Source organism: Patagioenas fasciata, chromosome 2, assembly GCF_037038585.1.
Source record: "Patagioenas fasciata isolate bPatFas1 chromosome 2, bPatFas1.hap1, whole genome shotgun sequence".
In the NCBI taxonomy this organism is placed as follows: Eukaryota; Metazoa; Chordata; class Aves; order Columbiformes; family Columbidae; genus Patagioenas; species Patagioenas fasciata.
In genome coordinates this window covers 65510330-65524580 of record NC_092521.1, presented here as the reverse complement: position 1 = coordinate 65524580, position 14251 = coordinate 65510330, and the positions used below count along the sequence as shown (strand labels likewise).

At 35.8% G+C, this 14251-nt stretch overlaps 1 protein-coding gene across 1 annotated transcript in view; it reads right to left on the bottom strand.

The window, feature by feature from the left end:
- Positions 1-14251, bottom strand: part of LOC136097897 (dynein axonemal heavy chain 5-like) — a 170365-nt gene that overhangs the window by 112958 nt on the left and 43156 nt on the right. The window contains exons 32-40 of the mRNA XM_071804333.1: positions 11896-12007; positions 11441-11569; positions 9926-10125; positions 9669-9822; positions 7063-7329; positions 6736-6864; positions 6119-6334; positions 4334-4480; positions 2507-2679 (exon numbers count right to left, since the gene is read on the bottom strand). Of these exons, the coding sequence (XP_071660434.1) occupies positions 2507-2679; positions 4334-4480; positions 6119-6334; positions 6736-6864; positions 7063-7329; positions 9669-9822; positions 9926-10125; positions 11441-11569; positions 11896-12007 (1527 nt within the window). The remainder of the gene's footprint in view (positions 1-2506; positions 2680-4333; positions 4481-6118; positions 6335-6735; positions 6865-7062; positions 7330-9668; positions 9823-9925; positions 10126-11440; positions 11570-11895; positions 12008-14251) is intronic.

Here is a 14251-nt window from a genome sequence, read left to right as displayed (position 1 = left end):
AAAAGGAGAATGGACAAGAGGGAAGATTAATAGAATCATAGATCATAGAATCATTTTGCTTAGAAAAGACATGTGAGATCATCAGGTCCAACCATTAACCTAGCACTGCCAAGTCCACCACTAAACTATGTCCTTAAGAACCTTGTCAAACACCTTTTAAACCCCTTCAGGGATGGTGACTCCACCACTTCCCCGGGCAGCCTGTTCCAATGCCTGACAACTGTTCCATGAAGAATTTTTTCCTAATATCCAATCTAAACCTCCCCTGATGCAACTTGAGGCTATTTCCTCTTGTCCTATCACTTGTTACTAGGGAGAAGAGACCAACACCTACCTCACTACAAACTCCTTCCAGGTAGTTGTAGGCAGTGATAATGTCTCCTCTCAGCCTCCCTTCCTCCAGGCTTAACAACCCAACAATGGTAAATGAAGAAGGGGAAGGATCCATGAATCCTAGGATCACCTTCTGCTTCAGCCTCCATCCTAGGCTGATATCTACAGGTTTAAGTCTCAGCCTCCCCAGATGGTGTGGAGACTATTGAAGGGTGTAGGAAGACTGTTGTTCTATCTTACAATGCTCCAAAACCCCAGTAAGCCCATTTTAATACTGTGAAACTCAACAGCCTTATGATATATCTGGGGAGATAAAATGGGCACTGAAAAAATCCAAATGATACCAGCTAGTATCACTTCCTATAACATAATACTTTTTCTAATATAATAGCAATAATAATGCTTTATCACCTTATTACTCAGTTATCAGTTAACAGGCACTCAGTTAACACTAAAAAACCACTCCTAGCAATTCTGCTACTGAAAATAAGGTAAGGACAAATTATATACATAATACAGGGCCTAAATAGAACTTGCATTTCATTTTTTGTATCTGGTGTGACATGGTCTGTGTCTGACATGATGTTTAGGACCACTCAATTCCAGTCCCATTATCTTACTGTAATGTACTACTGCCAGTGTGTATTTACCATGTGCTTTGAGAATCTTTCAGAACACAAAATCATTAGCCAAACAGCATTTGACTTCAAGTTGATTAATGGAAAGCAAATATATCATCACCTGAAATTTGTGAGAAGCTCACAGAAGTCCATATAGCAATATTAAAAATATTAAAATGGAAAAAGCCTATAAGCGGAATAAAATCTGTTCTTACACAACACTGCTTAGGCACATAAGTTTCCCATGCCAACACTAGAAAAACATCTCTGCTTCAAATACTCTTTCAGTATATGACAGTGGATAACCACCAATCCCTGCAGCTCTGTTTGAATCTTCTACATTTGTCCAAAGACAGATACCTCTGTTCTTTTTTTGCTGTTGTTACTATAGTTTAAGTTCATTCAAAAGACTCCTTTTCTTCAGTACTGTCACCCTGTGCTAGTTTTCAATATTGAGTAGCATAGCACCTTGAATCAATCCCTAAGCAATTAGGTTGCATTTTAATCCTGTGAACAAATTTGGAATGACATTTTCTTGATACTGTCTCTCCTGGTGGACGAAAATACTGTCTGCATGTTAGTACTGCCATAGCCACTAATCAACTGCATGGTTACTGCTGCAGTCTCTATAAAGCATAGGAATGGTAGGGTACATAACAGAATTTGGCAGATGTGTGTTACATATCAATATCCAGGTACCCAAGCACAGGGTTTTTGCTCTCTTAAGCAGCTCACTGGGCATAATTTTGGTTCAGAAATTGCCAAAAGCCTGAAACTTCACTAGCAAATAAAATCTAGTAGCACCGAGAGTGCAAAGACAATTCCAAAATTAATTCAGTGGCCAGCAGTCATCCTTCACACAACAAATGATTGAACGTGCACAGTATTTTGACATTCCTAGCCACGCTTAAAAGAACAAGCTCTGGCAAAGCAAATACATCCGCCTCTTGCCCAGCTGAAGCACTACCAAGCACTTTAGGAAAATACGCAGTTAGTGGAGTTCGTACTGTGCTGCATAACTAATACTCCAGCAATAAAAAGTTCTCATTCTATTTTGCTCTCTGAGCTTTTCCTGTGTTTGTAGTCTTGTAACTCTCCATAGGTCATGCTTAAAACCATATCGGCGCTAGTTATTCAATGCTATGTCTTGAGTTACTGAATTTTCCCCTCGGGTGACTTCCAATGAATCACTTGCCATAACCCCAAATTCTCATGCAACTGCTAGCTTACTGAAAGCAGCAATATATTGCTTTTAGATCCACTCTGTTTAGGCTGGTGAAGAGTATGATGTTAAGCTATATTTACCTCTAGCACAAATAAGCTTTTCGATGCCTACCACCGCACATATAGCTCAAGCAAACACTCAAAGAGAATTCGAGAACCCTCACAGGGGTGCCTGCTTTCGCCAGCTGAATATATAAGCACTGGCCTCTGCTGTTCACCATCGATACTGCAGCACTAGAGTGCAACCAAAGTGAGAATCCTGACTCATGAACGGTAAAGGAATTAAGTCTTAGCTCCAGTGCTATGCACTGCATTCTTTTTATAACTACCTGTCAGTTAAGGGAGTTATAACAAGCCTGTCTGTACAGCCTAAGTATTCATTGCAGTAGGTGAACTCTACATCAGTGATTTGGATAATGCATTTATCCAAGTCTTCAAGAAAATAAAATCGAGACTGTTTTTGCCATTCAAAATCAGACGGAGATTTAATGTTCATACGGACCTACAAGGGAAAAGAAAAATCATTAATTCAGAAATGAAACAGTATAACAAATTCATCTGAAATTCCATACAGAAAAAAAAATCTACTATGCATAAATGCAAGAGCAGGAAGAACAAGCACAGAACCTGTCAGGAGCCAAAACATCCAGAATTATCTTTTCAAACCTGTCTAAGATATGGTCTGAACCTTTTGACCACTTTGATTTTCTCTGAACTGTGTACAGAGATGATGAATTTTGTCTTACAAAGATATTGAAGAACAGTGAAGGAAAACTTCATAAAAAACTAAATAACAATACAGGTTATATGTATTACATATATAACACATATTATTCTATATTATTCTATATTTTATATATTATTATCTATTTTATATCTTATGTACAGTGTATCTGGTGCCATTACTCACAGAAATAGTAAATCAAGGATAATGTTTTAATATATTGAATACATGTGTATATGCTTGTTAATTTGGGGTGTATTTTTCAGTATGAACTTGCCACATACAAATTTGCAGCATATTAACAGATCTTGATTCATTATTTTTGACACTTGATCTCAAAATCACTGGCCTCTTACAGAATATGTAGTTCTGGTTATCAGCTTTGCAGACATGCTGCAAGGTAAACACGAGGTTCTGGATTCTTTAGTCACTTCCCTCTACTTTTTCTCAACGACAGAAGGATGAGTTTAGCAGGGGATATAAGGTTTTGAGAGAAAAGGATAGTATTACATGTTAGAACCAAGAATTGTTTCCCCAGTTTTGGACTTGTCCGCCCTTTATTTCACATACAGGCCCTTTAAATGTAACCAATTTTCTGTGATTTAATTTTATTACGAATATGACATTAAATTAATTGATAATTAAATGTCCAATTAAGAAAATAATTCTGGAAATAAATTAAAAATGACAGGTGGAGGATAAAACCCCATGCCTATCTTAGAAGCTGGCTGGTTTTTTCTAACTTTCACTCTTTTTCTTTAGGATATTCTGTCTTTCTTTACACATGCATTTAATTTTTACCTTTCTATCATATATGCGTAAATTAAACTATGAAATATTGATTTATTTATGTTTGTATCATGCAAGCTTTTTGAAAGTTATTTTACTTCCATTTTTATTATTATAGTTTCATGTATTCAATATACTTGTCCAAAGTAAGTCTGATGCAACTCAATTACAAAAAGAAATTAAAATATTTGTTCTGGTTATTGTTGCTACCATTTTCAAATATATGGAACCTCACCACTTTAACCTTTGAATGACCATTACCTTAAATCAACATATAGGCTTGGCTGGTAATCATACATATGATTGATCGCAATACTCAAGTGACTTTTTTCCTTTTACATTTCAAGTATTAAATTTTCAATTTAAGAGAATAATTTAATTTTAAAAGTTAAAGTCTTTTGCTCACAGTGGTGCATGATGGGTATCAATCATTTTAAAAACTGAAGTCTGTACCTATTAACATACTTATATATAAATTACCCTTATCTCTGCATGACATCTATATGAATACAACTAAATCTGATATGCTATATCAGTAATGTCATAGCTACTCAGAGAGACTGATTGTAATATTTGATTATAATTTTTTTATATGTGCAAAAACCTCCCTATAGAAAGTACCTTAAAGGTTTTCAAAACTCACCAAGTCATCAAAGATATCCTTCTGGTGCACATGAATGGTGATTAAAGTTTCATATTTTGTGCGCTCCATTCTTGTCAGATTGTGTGTTGTCATGTCAATCAAATCATTTAAAAGTTCCAAAAACTTCTGATTTGTTGTGTGCATTACCTTTTCCACATAGCAAGAACAGCCATATTAATGCATTACATTTGTTCTTCCAATGTTTACAATAAAAAATAAAAAGCACCTGCAAACATATGGGCCCTGGCATCTAAGATCTGCTTTGTATTTACTAGGCTTGGAATGCTAAATATGGATTTGCAAACTGCCCTCCATGTCTGCATTCTTAGCCCAACAAAGTATAATATGGTTATATCTAGACGAGCAGATCACATAATAAGGTTTTATTACAAGACTGTTGCTCCTTCTGCTCTACATTGCATCTTTAGCTGATTGCATCCCTGTATATTTTCAGAACCATCAGTCTCTGATTTTGGGTATTTTACATCAGCCCAAAGAGAATCTGCTTGTCAGGGGGAACAGGAACCTGGAGATCTATCACACCCTCCAACCAGAGGAGGGGGAAAATGCAGTGTAATTTTATATGCCAAGGCTAAAGTAATAATTTATTTCATGGCACCAGATTCTGTTACAAAATTCCACACAATACAATACCAACTACATAATATTAACTTAGGTAAACAGCTTCAGCCTCTGCTGGTGATGTTCCTGGTACACAGCACATTATAAAGCACTGAGATTTCAGAAAGGGCAGCTCATATATACTCCTGTTCCAAATGTGTGAGAGAACAATCACACCAGCTTTCTGTAAATATATGCAAAGCCTAAAACTCACACTGTTCGCCAAGAAAATAAATGCTGAAAACACTGCAAAACTAATGGAGAACTAAACAACATCCCTTCCCCCCAAACACACAAACAGAGCTCATTCTAAGTAAACAGAAGCTGTTTTGCAGTTAATGCAAAAGAATCTTGAGTCTAGTCAGTATATGAACTGGAGAGGACTAAAAGTAAGTCCGTGTCTTTTTAAAACTTTGTTAAATGCAGAAAATGTAGCACTAACTGGCCTTCTCTGTAGTTTAGAGTCTTTGTTTTCATTCAGTATCAAAGCAGAGCATGATACTGTTCCCCTGCATTTATTTTTATGGTAGGACAGTGTTACTAGTTCTTCGTCCAATCTCACTGTATACTCTTGATTAATAGTAATTTGCAGCTCTTTAGTTCACATCCTCTGCATCCTCCTTCACAGATTCACTGTTCGGAATAACACCTTGCTGTTAACAGTATCTTCTCTATGTGTTTGAGATTAAACAAGCAGCTCCTCAAATGCCTTCTGTTCTTTCCTTTCCCTAAAATAAAAGAGCTTACCAGCTGAAGAATCTAATAGACTCTGTTATAGTGGACCAAAACCCATGAAGTACAGTTATTTCCCAAATTTGGGGAGCTCTTATTTCTTTCAAAATTTGTTATGGGGTAAGTAATAGGATAAGATTCCCTGTATTCCAAACTGACAAATTGTTCCATGCCAAGATGACTGCACTGACAGAACAATACAGAAAACCTCAGGTCAGGAACAATTCTAAAGCACATGCTGGGGGATGGTGAGAAGGTGTGACCTCTTAACACATTTTTTTATTATTCTGTTTTCCTGTTAATTTATTTGTTATTCTGGTTACTTAACTAATATGTTGTGCTTTTTTCCTACATGTTACTTTTAACTTTCCACAATATGCACTGTTCCAAACAATGCTTTTAATTAATCCCCAAAGATTCATTAAATACTACCTTTTTGTCTGTCTTGGTACTGTTCAGTGCATTCTCTGCATCTCTGGTCCAGATCATTTGAATTCCCAGAAGTCCTATTTGTGCAGGAAACATTGCCTGAAAGTCATGCAGCTTAAATCCTGCATCGTTAATGGCCATTGATGCCTGCCTAATGATGGTGTGGATTGTTTTCCTGATCCCATTCAGCAGCTGACCTAACCAGAATTCCACATTGCCCTGAAATAAACAAGAAAATACTTTTAGAGGATTAGTTTATGAATAATTCACAAGGAGTAAAAGCCCTATACAACTTTTTTTCCCAGTCCTTCATACTTCCGTTTCCCTCTTTGTTATTCTCTAATCTTTAAAAGATTCCTCTCCTCTTTCTGTTCCACTGCCCTTCTAGAGATATGCGATGGATTTGGCACTTCACCTCAGTACTGCTGAAAACACAGGTAAAGTAATTGTTACAGAATAACACAAATGTCTTGTTCTTTCTGGCCTTTGCTCTTGCTGTTCACATTGGAAGGTTTTCATTCAGCTAGTCAAATAATAGCATAATGCGATACTGTTTGTTTCTAAAACACAAATCTACTTTAAATCAAGTCATGAAAAACTGCAATATATACTTCCATTACCTGAGCTAAAATGGGTTCAATAATATTGACCTGTTCTCCTTCTTGAGATTCAAAGAATAAAATCTGGTCGTAGTTTTTTTCATGAAATCCCACTCGGTTAACATTGTCAAACAAACTTAATAAATGTGCCTACAATAGAATCAGAAAAAAAAAGCGCTCCATAAACTGATCTGAGATCACATTCTTACTTTGCCTTCAAATGCTGTATTAGAAGATTCTGTAAATCTTTCCATCAGTGTATGAAATTTTCTCAACTAAACAACAAAATCATCCATGGTCCTCACTCTTATTGACTAGAGAAGAACATTATTGCCTTAGTACTTGTACCTGAATAGTGTGGGAATCAGATGCTTGACCAAGGATTTCCAGAAGAGCAGGGTCAGATACAAAAAAAAATCTTGGAAATAGTAACCGTTTTTTTTCCAAATACCCAGTCAGTGATTTCTGACAGATTTCCAATTGTTCCAGCAAATGTGGTAATAGCTGTGCCAAAGTCTCATCTCCAACACAGCACTGCACGATGTTTGATATTTCATGGGCTCTCTGCATAATTCTCTGCCATGATTTATCAATGTTCTGAAATCTTCTGGCTTCCTGAAATACATGAAAAAATGCATTAGCTCTTCCTCAAATTTGTCAAATTCTAAACACTAAGGAATTCTGTGAAACAAGGTAACAATTTAATATTTTGCTTCCTATTCAAGTCTTTGTAGGACTAATGTATGAATATTTATAGGCATGCTTATCATGATCAGTGCTTATAATGACCAAAGTTCAAATTGCAAGAGAAAGACTCCAACGGAACAGCTCTGGAAATGCCTTTTACTTCATGTTGGGCACCAAAATTGTCCACATAAAAGGATTCCAATAACATACCAGAAAACTCTCAGAAATTACAGTCTTTTGACAGCAATACACAATGTCATATAATGGCTGCTTCCCACAGGTTATGAGGAGTAAGTTGTTAGTAGTAATACAAAACCACTAGAAATACTCTGAAACTGTCGCATTTGTAAGGTATTGTAGGTAAAGGGAGACTTAGAAGACATCTCAAGAGACCCTCCAAAGCCATTTGCCTGTCACAAGACAGGATCACACCCATGCCACTCTTGTAAAACATCTGTCTGCCTTGTCTTTGAAGATGCTCAAGGCTGGAGATTCAGGAGCCTCTCTAGGAAATCTTCATTTCTGGTGACTCTGTTTTAGTATTTAAGTTTAATCTTTCTTGTGTGTACACCAATTACTTCTCATCATATTCACAGATACAGAGAACACATCGTTTCCTTCCTTATATTTTTAAAAACTTATCACATCTTCTCTTCAGTTTTTCCTCTCCTTCAAGCCAAACAAGCCTAGTTTGTTGAATCTTTTCTTGTGCATTTTCCTTCCTGCATAGTTCCTCATTCTTATCACCGTCTTCTATGCTCTCTCAAATTTGTCTATTTGTTTCTCCAGCCAAAACCAGGTACAATATTCTAGTTATCAGTTACTGTTGTCTATGCATTCCACTTTTCTGTCTGCATTTTACACACCAGCAATCTAGGACTCGTTTTCTGATAGTACTATGAGATACAGTGTCAAAAGCCTATCAAGATATATGGCAACTACTGTTTTTCCTCTATCCACAAAGTTTGTTGTCCACTCTAAAAATAAATTAGATTTGTTTGACAAGTTTTGCTCCTAACAATTATACATTGACTGTCACTCATCTCCTTGTTACCTTCCAGATGCTTATAGACAGTTATTTTTTGTAGTATTCATCCAGGAATTGTAATTAAGCCCACTCATCTATCATTACTCCTCCACCAAGCTGTTCCTTCTCCTCCTCCTTTAAAGACAGTCACCATATTCACTTTTTTCCAGATTACCGGTTCATGTATAACATCATCCTTATCAGAACTAGCTTTAGCAGTTATCAAATGCCTCAGTTGTGCCACAGCATTTACTTATCTGAAAAAAAATGCTTATTAATTCTCTAATAAACTTTAAAATATAAAAATATTTAATGAACTAAAAAAAATATATATATTGTTATCCTAAATAACCCTTAAGAAAGCTTTACTTACAAAAATTAATGCTAGTTTTGGAAATTGTAAGCCTTTAGTTATAAAATACCTGGCCTAAACTAATATTTAATAATTTCCCAATAATTATGCATTTGCTAATTTACAGCACTGGTTGATCCAGTGCTGCTAAACTGTGATGTGTTAGAACTATAAGAAAACGTCTCATTAGGATACGCAAGAAAGAAGATGACTTATTTTGATATTTCTTTCTTGTAGGAAGTCAGATCATTCCTTAACTCTTTTGCAGTTGCTACCAAGGGAGGTCGTAATAGCCTTTCGAAGAGGTTGCCCTAGCTCACACGGATTAACACACATGCAACTGCCCAAGTCTTGCAGCATCTCTCTCTGGGACTTAGTTATACTGAGTCCTAGTAAGTACAGAATTAACAGAGAAAATCTGTCATTCTATGGGATGTTTCAAAAAGATGGACCCAATTGGAAATGAGACACTGGATGAAACTGGGTCCATCTTTCTGAAACACCCTGTATTCTTACATAACTTAGAACCTATAAACATGGGCACACAAGAAGAAAGGGGCGTTGGCACATGTGGGAGAGGTGATGCATCAGTTTTGTACCGTTGAGTATTCCTGAGCCCTGTGCTATCTATCATACAATTCACTAGTATTGCAAGCGACAGGAACATTGGAACCTGAATTACAAATAGCCACGCTCCTGTAGGTTTGACCAAGTTCTAAGTAGTTCAACCAGACAGACCACAGTTTGGCAAAACTTCTTCTGAACTGTCTATGTGCAGCCCACAAAACTCACATGCATTATATATGTTGGCAACTAAACTCTGTGATGTGGCTAATCTCTTCATACAACATATTACCATTAATATATTGTTATCACAAATCAACATACTTGAGGTAGTTGTTTTGCAATGTCTCCACCAACAAACACAGCTTCAAGGTAAATCCAGAGGTTTTGTACCGTAATCCAGTTTTCAATAATCTCTGCAGTATTGGTCAACTTCTGAACCCACTGTTGTATAGTGGACTTAAATGGTGCATTATACCTGTATGAACATGAGTTAAAGGGAAAAAGAACCTAAGATGATCATTGTTTACTTTTGGGTTTGACTAGATTGACACAATATGCACACTTCTTAGCTTTTGTACCTGTTGCTCATGAGTGACCCCAATATCATGAGGCTGTCTTCCACCAAAGCTATTTTCTCCAATATGTCTGATCCTTTCAGCAGGAGTTCTCCTCGAGTTTTGAATTGGCCAAAACTGAAAGCATGAGTACTCCATTCACCGATGACATGCTTCAATTTTGCTTCAATATCCTTTTCTTTAACAGCACTGATGCAGATATCCTGTGTAAAATTGAACTAGTACATTCCTCTATGGCTGATATGATGAACATTTACAAAGACAACTCAAATTCATTGGCTAGATCTAGACTTCAGTGTAAGCTCTAGCTAATATAAATATACATTGAAACACCTCAAAACTATTACATTACAAACTAGATTGTATTACAGTACTAGTTGTAACTGAAACATTTTATGGGCTATACTCCCATCTTCACTGGCACTAACGCCTTACACTTTTTAAAATTCACTCATTCACTGAATCTGCAGGCAGAATTTGTAAATAATGTATAAAAATTTGAAGTCAAATATAACTTCTGTGAGGTTAAGGAAAATACACATTACCAATCAAAACCAATAAACAGTCCAAGAACCGAGCATACCTGGACAACATGACACCTGCTACTTCTTGAAGACAGTGAGGACAGGACTGTCATAAAATTGGTTATTCCATCAGAGAGAAAAGGAGCATCTATTCAAACTGGATCTCAAATTCAGGTTCAGAAATATATAGGATTCCGTCACAGGTTTAAAGTCTTTCCTTGAGTGTAAGGCTATCAACTCTGAACCTTTCATATGTCTTAAATTCTTGTTTGGAAATTGGGTACAGCAGAGGTTTGATGTCATGTTTTTGTCTTAGAAGTGTCCCTTTGTGGAACAAGACAAATCAGGTCACTACTATGGACGGACCACAGATTTAGCTAAGTGACAACAGAACTGAAGTTAGAAATTCGTTCTATCAAAAGGTAATGAGCATAAAGCTAATGTACTTGCTAGATGACCACTGTCCCCAAAATGAAGGAGGCAATAGCTTTGTAGCTTGTGCACATTACACAGGTCTTCTCACTGCTCTCTGCTCTTGTGAAGAATCACTTCTGAAATACGAAAAAACTCTGTTCTCCTTTAATCCTGTATCCTCCACTTCTACTGTGTTCCAAGGATTTCAAACACTTAACAGGATCAGACTTACATCAACTATTTTTTCTCTCTGATGAGTCACTTGAAAGGAAGAAAAACTTAAAAGTAGGCAGACCCTAAACTAGAAGCACGACAGTATCACACTACTCTTAAAATAATAGAATTCCTTCTATGAAAGGATTAGCATAATACCATCTATCCATTTAATCCTTTTCCAGAATAAAAATGAAATAAACTAACCATCAGCACTAATACTAGCTACCAAACTCCATTCTTCAAAAAATCCTCCAACTAAAGCCAACATTTTTCATGTTACAAAGCTGACTAGAGACAGGAGTCCAAAAGTGCAGAACCCCAGTCACAAGTTATTCATTAAAAACAAACAGAAATGTACATGTACCTCAATATCTTCTTTATATTTTAATAAAGAGGCATCCATTATGTTTTTCAAAGAGAAATTTTCAGAGTCAACATCAAAGTGATGCCCAGTCACTTGTGCAATTCTTTCCCAGTGTCGTGACGTCATTGCCTAGAAAAGTCCATAGAAATTAGGGAAGATTTTTTTAAATGGTATTATTTTTAGGACTAGAATCATCACATGCTCTTGCACTACATCTGCTAATCAAATACAAGAGTCTTGATTTCCATTTCATTGAAACCACTAATTGTTCTTCTAATCACATTACAAAGACTCTTGTTTTACTTTTCTATAACTAAGCCTAACTAGATTTTTCAAGAAATATAACTGCTTTTATCTATAAAAAAGAATTATGGAAAGCATCTTATAGTCATACAACAGTCTTCAATAGAGTTTTTCAGGTGAATCTTATCTCCAAATGAGTATGCAGAACATACTTTGTTTGCCATCATTTCAAGCAAAGGACAGCTTTCTGTGAAGTCATCAACTTTTTTTTTTAGGTCTTGAAAAGCTTGCCATTCCTTCAAAGCTTTCGGTAACTTACGAATTCTTTAAAAGGCACAAAAAAGGAAGAAATATTTAATTCTTAATAATCACAATCCACAATTTAATAGTACAATATATTCTCATTTTTCAGTCAGTGGGCCAGTAAATAAAGATCAGTTGCAAGCTGGCAACATAAGCCGAATGTTTCTAACTGCAGGCATGAAACAGTGCTAAAGACAGCGAAAATCACATTAGAAAGGTTTGGGTTTTATTTCAGTTTGAATTAAAACAGGTTAGTTTCGCATGCAAACCCATGTATGAACTTAAGCTTCTGCAGCATCATTGTTTTATTGAAAATGTGAAAGTGCACCCAATTTTGTAAAGGGCAAAAAGGGCTAAACAACATATAATTTTTCAAGCAAAATAAAGTACATCCTACACCAAAACTGACCTGCTTGCAAACAGGAAAATATTTGTTTCAGTCAAACAAGTCCTATTTTACACCTCGTTTGTATGAAAGAAATTTAAAGAAAAACCTTCCTTTCTGTACAATTTCACATTAGAAAAACAGGACAAAGGAAAAATCTCTTACACTGTGAATTGTCACAGCTCCACTTGCTTCTAACAAGTTTCGTCTTTCAAAGCTATGGCCCAAAGACCAACAGCAGTTCAAAATCAGACAGATCTGCCACACAACACTGAAGCATGTGTGAATTCTTCAGCACTTTCTGTTAATAGGTTGATAAACATAGACAAACTGCCACAGCACCGCAATCATCTCTGTAGTCTTTCTTCTTGAATCCAACAATAGATAGTATTAAATATGCTAGAGAAAAGTATTGTGGAATGAAAAGGTATACTCTGACACGTATAGACAAGGATTTAAGAGGCAGTTCCTGGCTATTTTTATGCTGAGGCAGAACAAATAACACTCTCACAAGCTTTGTCTTAGGTTGCCAATTGGAAAAGTGATCTCTTAGCTTGGTAATGAAAACTACTTTTTTTTTTTTTAAACACAGATACCTTTTTCCTTTGTCTTGGTCTCAGTAATATCTTCTAACAGCAAGTTCCATGAGTTACATATTATGTAATAAACCTATTCCATTGATCAGGTTTAAATTTCCTTCTCAAATTTCCTGACATTGCCTTTATAATATATTGTAGTAAAACATAAAGGGAAACTTCTCCCTAGCTGTTTTTATAAACTTCTATAATGGTCTCTACCACATGCATTTTCTCTAAATATTTATCCTTTTAATCTCTTTTTATTTTCACCAACAGCTATTTTTGTGCTTCTTCTTTTCATTATTCTAGGTTTTCTATTATAATACCATTTTTAAGGGGTACCAAAAAAGAACATTACAGTAAAGAACTGTGCATATCTTTGCAATTACACTAAAACACTAATTGCCCTTCCAGTGTTCCTGCTCCTTTCATAACACAGCATACCATCTGAATAATTTCTGCAGGCACCCTCTGTACACTGTTTACATTTTTCCAGCTTTAATGATAATAGCTTGATGCAATAATGCTAGCAAGGCTGCCAAAGGAAGGATAGTACTGGGTTAGAGTTCCACAAAAAAAAATAATAATAATTACTGCCTATTGGTGGTCATCTTGCTCCAAATACAGATCAACACTTCAGAGGAGAAAAGAAAAGTCAAACATGAAGTAAAAATGACATAACTTTCAAAACGTGTCACGCAATGGTTTTCTTCAGAGTTCCAGGAGAAGGAAGCATAAAGAGAGTCCTACCAACCCGTAAAATATAATTAACTATAGAAAAAATGATGATGCAGTTCCAGAACTCTACTGAAATGATATTAAGACTTACAAATATTGTCCAAATAGGGAAGTATATATATTTTGTGTAAATTCATTTTTACTACTATTATTTTTTTAAATTAAGATTTTGTTTCAAATTAATTACTAGAAGACAGTTCATTCTTTTCTCTTTTTTTTCCAGAAAAATATGAAAATCTCCACCTCGCTCCTTCATTGTGTACACAAATGGACACTGCTAAAATGGTGACATGCTCAAAATACCATATGACTAAAAAGACTGAGCACAAATAAATTTTCTTATGCTTCCCAAAGATTTGGGATGAGATGAAAAACACAGATCTGATCTCTGTCTCTTGAATAATGCCAAAATGTAAGTGAAATCTCTCTCAGGTCACATTGGAGAATCCAAAACCAGAAGCTGACCAGAATTATCTGATGAAGCAGAGACACACACACTGGCTGTTGTAGCAGAGGGGCTCTGCAGAAGAGAAAGCTCTTTATATTGAGTATGAACTTGTCTCG